The 7,292-nt window shown below is 43.7% G+C and overlaps 1 protein-coding gene across 1 annotated transcript in view; it reads left to right on the top strand.

Moving 5' to 3' along the window:
- The first annotated feature begins 1,193 nt into the window (after nucleotides 1-1,193).
- Nucleotides 1,194-7,292, top strand: part of NUP160 (nucleoporin 160kDa) — a 57,964-nt gene continuing 51,865 nt past the window's right edge. The window contains exons 1-3 of the mRNA XM_012001467.1: nucleotides 1,194-1,351; nucleotides 1,898-2,012; nucleotides 3,088-3,246. Of these exons, the coding sequence (XP_011856857.1) occupies nucleotides 1,275-1,351; nucleotides 1,898-2,012; nucleotides 3,088-3,246 (351 nt within the window). The 5' untranslated portion in view covers nucleotides 1,194-1,274. The remainder of the gene's footprint in view (nucleotides 1,352-1,897; nucleotides 2,013-3,087; nucleotides 3,247-7,292) is intronic.

The following is a 7,292-nucleotide window of genomic DNA, read 5'->3' as shown; positions in this document are numbered from 1 at the left end:
CCCAAAGTGTTAGGATTACTGGCGTGAGCCACCATGCCCAGCTAATTTTTGTATTTTTAGTAGAGACAGGGTTTCACCATGTTGGCCAGGCTGGTCTCGAACTCCTGACCTTGCGATCTGCCCACCTTGGCGTCCCAAAGTGTTAGGATTACTGGCGTGAGCTACCACACCTGGCCTCCTTCCTTTCTTTCGAGACAGTCTCACTATCACCCAGGCTGGAATGCAATGGTGCCATCTTGGCTCACTGCAACCTCCACCTCGCAGGTTCAAGTGATTCTTGTGTCTCGGCCTCCCAAGTAGCTGGGATTACAGGTGCCCACCACCACGCCTGGCTAATTTTTGAATTTTTGTTAGAGACGGCATTTTGCCACATTGACTAGGTTGATCTCGAACCCCTGACCTCAAGTGATCCGCCTGCCTCAGCCTCCCAAAGTGCTGGGATTACAGGCATGAGCCACCGCACCTGGCCAACATGACCTAAGTTGGGTTTTAAATATATCATGTTATGCTGAATAAACCCAGAGTCCTTACACTGGCCTAGAGTGACCCACTGCTGTCTCTCTACCTTCATCTGTTCACTCTTCCCCTCCTCTTCACCAGCCACATACCTTCTTGCAATTCCTTGAATATGCCAGGACACCCCTACTTCAAGGCATTCGTTTGGTATAGCCAGCTACTAGCTTGGCTCATTCCCGCAGCTCCTTTAGGTCTTTACTCAATGTCACCTCGTTGAGGCCTTCCCTGACCACCCTTTTCAAAATTGCAGTGTCCCTGCCTGCCCTCCCTATGTCTTGGCATTCTCTGTACTCCTTTTGTGTCTTATGTTTCTGACTTACTGCCATTCTACTTAATTTAACTGTCTCTGCTTCTCCCCTTCCCCTAAAGGAATATAAGTTCCATGAGGACAGGAGTTTTAAAATTTGTTTTGTTTACTGCTATGTCACCACCATCTAGGACTGTGCCTGGCACAGGAAAGGTACCTAGGGATTGTTTTGGAAAGAATGAAGTGATTCTGCTGGGTGGCAATATGGGTTACTGTCTGTAAAAGGCAAAAATTTCCACGGGAAGTATAAAAATGCTATTTTTATGGATCTAATAATGATTCAAAATATTTTAGGTGTGATATATGTAGGAAAGTTACGTCCTAAAACTTTGTTAGTACAGAAATACAGAAGCCTGTTGCCTATTATAAAGACCTTGTTCGTGGTTACATCATTCTTGCCTTTGGGTTTCTCAAAGTGTGTTCAAGAGGTGCCTTGGATATCATTGCAGGTATGGTGTCAGTTGTGGAGCTGAAACAGAGTTCAGTAATGCAACGATTGCTTACAGGCTGGATGCCAACAGCCATCAGGTGAGTGGTGTCTGGTAGGTAAATCAAAGGGCCCAAGAATTTAATCTTTTTGTACTGGTCGGCAGTTATTGTTTCCAGTCTTATTCCAAGGCAAACATTATACTGGAAAGGAGAACAGTCAGAATAAAATCAAATTCCATCTGAGGAAAGCCATACTCCCAAGTCCATTTCGTCTGCAATTGGATGCATTGACAGCATAAAGCAGCCTACTGTTTATATTCTCAGAATACCCAGTTTGGTGCTCTGCCCTGACTTACCCAAATCGAGTTTCGTGTAAAATTATCAGAAGTAGAAAGTTTTTGATGGTTAAAGGAAAACAATACAAAAGGAAACAGTCTTCCATTGTTATGTAGAGCCTTTTAAATTTTATTGTAGTAATTGGTGATAAACCAAATAGAAATGTAGTTGTCTTATACTAGCATATAAGCTCTTGGTCCTTCTGCTAAGAGTGTACATTTATAATTCTATTATATTTCTTGAATTGCAAATTCTAATGATGAGATACTTTGCAGCAGTAAAACTCTAAAACTGGGTCTTATGTTTTAGGGGTGACCAGTCGCCTTCAGATCGTCCCCTCAGTCTTGCTGTTCATTGTGTGGAGCATGATGCCTTCATCTTTGCTCTGTGTCAGGATCATAAACTACGAATGTGGTCTTACAAGGTAAGTGCTACATTTATAGTTGCTGTAAGTTAAAATAGCATTGTGAATCATGAGAATTGAAATAAATTTTGCTGTTTCTCTTAAAGATGATCAGATGAATTAGTTTGGAAATTATTGGTCACTTCCAGATTCAGACAGTTTCATTTAGCTTTATTTTGCATATATTTCCTCCTTATTGTCTTTTTATTTGGAAAAATTATCAATCTTACAGGAACACTGAAAGAGTAGTACAAAGTATACATTTCACTATTTTTTCTTTTTTTAAAATTTTTATTTTTTGAGACAGTCTTACTTTGTCACCCAGGCTGGAGTACAGTGGCATGAATGCAGCTCACTGCAGCCTCCGCCTCCCGGGCTCAAGCTATTCGCCACCTCAGCTGCTCAAGTAACTAGGACTACAGGCTCATGCTACCACAGCTGGCTAATTTTTGTATTTTTTGTAGAGACCGGGTTTTGCCATGTTACCCAGGCTGGATGTTTCATTTAAGAGCAACAAATATGTTTTAAAAATGTAAGTTGGTAAAATGATTTTCAAGATTCATCTAAAAAAATACAGCTTATATTTTATATGAGTCTGATCTTATATTTCAGACTGAAGAGATGTTCTACATGTTAGCCTCCCGCCCCCCACCCTCCCCTGAAACAGTCTTGCTCTGTCACTCAGGCTGGAATGCAATGGCGCAATCTCACCTCACTGCAACCTCCACCTCCGAGGTTCAAGTGATTCTCCTGCCTCAGCTTCCCAAGTAGCTGGGATAACAGGCATGCACCACTGCACCTGGCTAATTTTTGTATTTTTTAGTAGAGATGGGGTTTCACCATATTGGCGAGGCTGGTCTTGAACTCCTGACCTCAGGTTATCCACCCACCTAGGCCTCCCAAAGTGCCGGGATTACAGAAGTGAGCCACTGCGCCCGGCCCGTGTTAGCCCTTTTAAAACAAAAACCTGTAAGGTCTTTTAGCAGATAAACTAGATAGAGTGGTAGATATAATGAAAGGTCCATCCTTTCAAAAGGTACGTTCTTCTAGCCTGAATATCCCTTGAATATCACCTATTAACTGTTTTCCTGGACAGGAGCAAATGTGCCTGATGGTAGCTGACATGCTGGAATATGTCCCTGTGAAGAAAGACCTTCGGCTCACTGCTGGAACTGGACACAAATTACGGCTTGCTTATTCCCCTGCCATGGGACTCTACATAGGGATATACATGCATGCACCAAAACAAGGACAGGTATGAAACACATAAGACACATACCAAGTTATTCTGTGTGTACTGATGTGGAGAAATGGCTGTAGACTCAGTGAGTCTGTTCAAGCTCTTTTCACCGACCTAGATGTGTTTCTGAGGTGTTGGTTGGGTTTGTGCTACTGTGTGAATTAGAAGATCTTGAAGGAAGGGTCAGTGTGAAAGGAAGTAGAGAGTTTAAAGTAATATGAAAGGAAAAGTTAACCAAAACTAAACAAGAAGAGCAAATTAGGAAGTCTAGGTGAAAAACACAGAATTCCTGAAAGGATGTAGGTGTTAAGTCGTTATGGTTAAGTTAATTTTTCTAAATAAATTTGCTTAGCATCCAGACAGTAGCCGCTGTCTGTAGATGAGATATGTAGGATGTGAGGTAATAGTGTAATCATTTAGTAAACAGCCATTTGTTGAGTATTCTGTGTTTGGTGCTGCGCCAGGCCCTTTATGGCCATTAATAATAGCAAACGCTGGGATTGTGCTTACTCTGGGCTCATATGCTATATGCGTTTTATCCATTTAATCCTAATAACAGCTCAGTGAGGTAGCCTCTGTCTCCATTACTATGCAGGGGCTCTGATTCCCCCACTGAGTCCCCATGCTAGGTCACTTCCCTTACCGGATGCCCTTCTCACTTCTGTTGGGCTCTCATAGCCCACTCCACACTGCTCCTCCAATGTGGATGTCCTCCTTACCCTGTTTGGGCCCTGAGACCACGAGACTGCCCCCATGCAGTGGACCTCCTCCTCACCCAACCTGAGTTTCCACCCTGCACCAAGCTTTCTGTCCACGTGGAAGCCTTCTCAAACCGTTCCTGCTCCTCCCCCCAAAGTCAGGCAGTCCCAAATGTGGACACTCTTCTAGGCTCTTGCCTCATCACACCCGGCCATATCACCCCTGCACACATGCCCTTCCCACTGTATTAGTGTTCTCACTCCTGTGCTGGGACATGCCTGCACCGATGTTCCCTTCTGCCTGTTCAGAGTGAAGAACAACCCCCTTATGCCGAAGCCCAACCCCCTCAGGTCCCCGACCCTTACCTTCTGGCCAGCAAGGATATCTACCTTGCTCTAGGTACCTATTGGTTTTTGGACTGGATTGCTCAGGAACAGAATGGAAGGGAAGAGGAAGAGCTCATTCTTGCAATTTTTTCCTAATATTGTGGCCCAAAAGTATCATTCTATCAAGACATTTCTCTTGATTGCACATAATTGTTCTATTCTCTCTTCTGGAGGACAACCCTTGAACTGTTTGAACATACCTATCTATCTCCCCTAAGTATGCTCTTCTCTATGTAGGTTGTAGGTGGTAGGAGAATTGACCCCGCTCTAACTTCCTTAGTTCCTTCCGTTGTTACTCATGTAACATCCTGTTAATCAGTCTCCTCGACATGTTATTAGTTTGTCAAACTAAAATAGTGGTTCTCAAACTTTTGGTCTCAGGACCCTATTACACTCTTACCGAGAACTGCAAAGAGCTTTTGTTTATGTGGGTTATATCTGTGGATATTTACCTTATTAGAAATTAAAACTGACTGGATGTGGGTTGGCACATTTTATTATGCAATACCTAAATTACTGTTTTGGGGGGTAATTCCAAGACCACCTCACCTCCATGTCCAGTAATATTCTGAAAGGACTCATAGGGCTCAGTATGTAGTTGTGCTGACAGCTAAGATGTATTACAGTGAAAAGATACAAAGCAAAGTCAGTAAAGGGAAAAGGCACATGGAGTGAAGTCTGAGGCCAGACTCAATTGTCGAAGAGTCCTCTCCCAGTAGAGTCTCACAGGACGTGCTTAACTCTTCCAGCACTCAATTGTGATGACATGTGTAAAATGTTGTTTCCCAGGAAAGCTCGCTAGAGGCACAGAGCCCAAGATTGTTATTGGGGACTGGTCATATAGGGACCCTCTGCCTAGCATGTACCAAATTTCCAGTCTCCTGGAAGGGAAACAACAAATATTCTGCATAAACTGCATTGTTTGTGCAAACAGTCTAGGCACAGTAAACCATTCTTACCAGTTAGGGAACCATGGGAACACTGCCAGCTTTGCAAGCAAGCCTTTCTTTTCCTTTTCTTTTTTTTTTTTTTTTTTTTTTGAGACGGAGTCTTGCTCTGTCGCCTAGGCTGGAGTGCAGTGGTGCGATCTCAGCTCACTGCAACCTCCTCCTCCCGGGTTCAAGCAATTCTCCTGACTCAGCCTCCCAAGTAGCTGGGACTACAGGTGCCCGCCACCGCACCCAGCTAATTTTTGCATTTTTAGTATGCACGGGGTTTCACAGTGTTGGCCAGGCTGGTCTTGAACTCCTGACCTTGTGATCTGCCCGCCTCGGCCTCCCAGAGTACAAGTAAGCCTTTCTAAGGAGAGCAGCCTCAGGCCTGCTATGTTAACCCTTTCTGCACAATTATTATCATTGATGATCTCTCAGAGGAGCCTTTTAAATATTGAGAAGTTCTGGAGTTCATGTTAGTGGATTCAAAGTTTTCTGAAATTATACTTTTCACTTTGAAACTTGAAATGTATCATTGGCAACAAATACCCTCATTTGTTTTCCCTGAGATGACAGGTTCACTTTATTCATTTTTTTTTCTTTTGTGATGGAGTTTCGTGCTCTTGTCACCCAGGCTGGAGTGCAGTGGTATGACCTCAACTCACTGCAACCTCTGCCTCCCGGGTTCAAGCGATTCTCCTGCGTCAGCCTCCGGAGTAGCTGGGATTACAGGTACCTGCCACCATGCTGGCTAATTTTTTGTATTTTTAATAGAGTTGGGGTTTAACCATGTTGGCCAGTCTGGTCTCGAACTCCTGACCTCAGGTGATTCACCTGCCTCGGCCTCCCAAAGTGCTGGGATTACAGGCATGAGCCACCACGCCCAGCCTATTCATTTATTTAAACAGCTTTCTTGAGATGTAATTCACTTACCCATTTAAAGTATACAATTCAATGAGTTTTAGTATATCCACAGATATGAGCAACCATTACCATAGTCAACTTTAGAACATTTCCATCACCTCAAAAGGAAACCCCATACCCTTAGCTATCATTCTTCCCTTCCCCCATCTCTTCCCAGCTCTGCACAACTGCTAATCTATTTTCTGTCTCTATAAAGTTACTTATTCTGGTCATATTATGTCAGTGGAATCATATAAGTGGTTTTCTGTGACTGGCTTCTTTCACTTAGCTTAATATTTTTAAGGTTCATCCATGTAGCATGTGTTGTCAGCACTTCATTCTATAACTGCCCAATACATAGAGCTGATTTATCAAGACAGTAATTGGAATAGAGAGAGTTTAATACATGTAGAGCCAGCTAAACAGGAGACCGGAGTTTTACTGTTACTCAGATCAGCCCCCCTGAACATTTAGAGGCTCAGGATTTTCAGACAGTTTGGCAGGCAGGGCTAGGCTGTGAGTGCTGCTGACTGGTTGGAGTTGCAATTGTAGGAGTGTGGAAAACCATCCTGTGCACTGAGTCTGCTTCTGGGTTGGGGCCACAGAAGAGTTGCTCATCTGGCTAGGGCCAGAAATGTAAAAAACCAAAAATATATTTTAAAAGGCCAGTGTAAGGTGCTACAATGGTGATGTTATTTACGGAAGTAATTGGGGAAGTTGCAAATCTTATGACCTCCAGAATAATGACTGGTAATCATTTAACTATGAACTCAGGCCCCTCTCATCTTCCTAACCTGGTGACCTTTCATTCGTTTTACCAAGGTGGTTTGGTTTAGGGGAAGGGCTATTATTTAAACTGTAAACTAAATTTCTCCCAAAGTGAGCTTTGCCCACGCTCAGGAATGACCAGAGGCAATTTGGAGATTAAAGACAAGATGGAATTTGTGGGCCAGCTCGGTGGCTCACGCCTGTAATCCTAACACTTTGGGAGGCCGAGGCAGGCGGATCATTAGGTCAGGGGATTGAGACCCTCCTGGCCAATATGGTGAAACCCCGTCTCTACTAAAAATACAAAAATTAGCGGGGTGTGGTGGTGCGTGCTTGTAGTCCCAGCTGCTCAGGAGGCTGAGGCAGGAGAATC

This window comes from Mandrillus leucophaeus, unplaced genomic scaffold (genome assembly GCF_000951045.1).
Source record: "Mandrillus leucophaeus isolate KB7577 unplaced genomic scaffold, Mleu.le_1.0 Scaffold66, whole genome shotgun sequence".
Classification (NCBI taxonomy): Eukaryota; Metazoa; Chordata; class Mammalia; order Primates; family Cercopithecidae; genus Mandrillus; species Mandrillus leucophaeus.
Note: the sequence above shows the minus strand (reverse complement) of the source record. Positions and strands in the feature narration are given on the sequence as shown.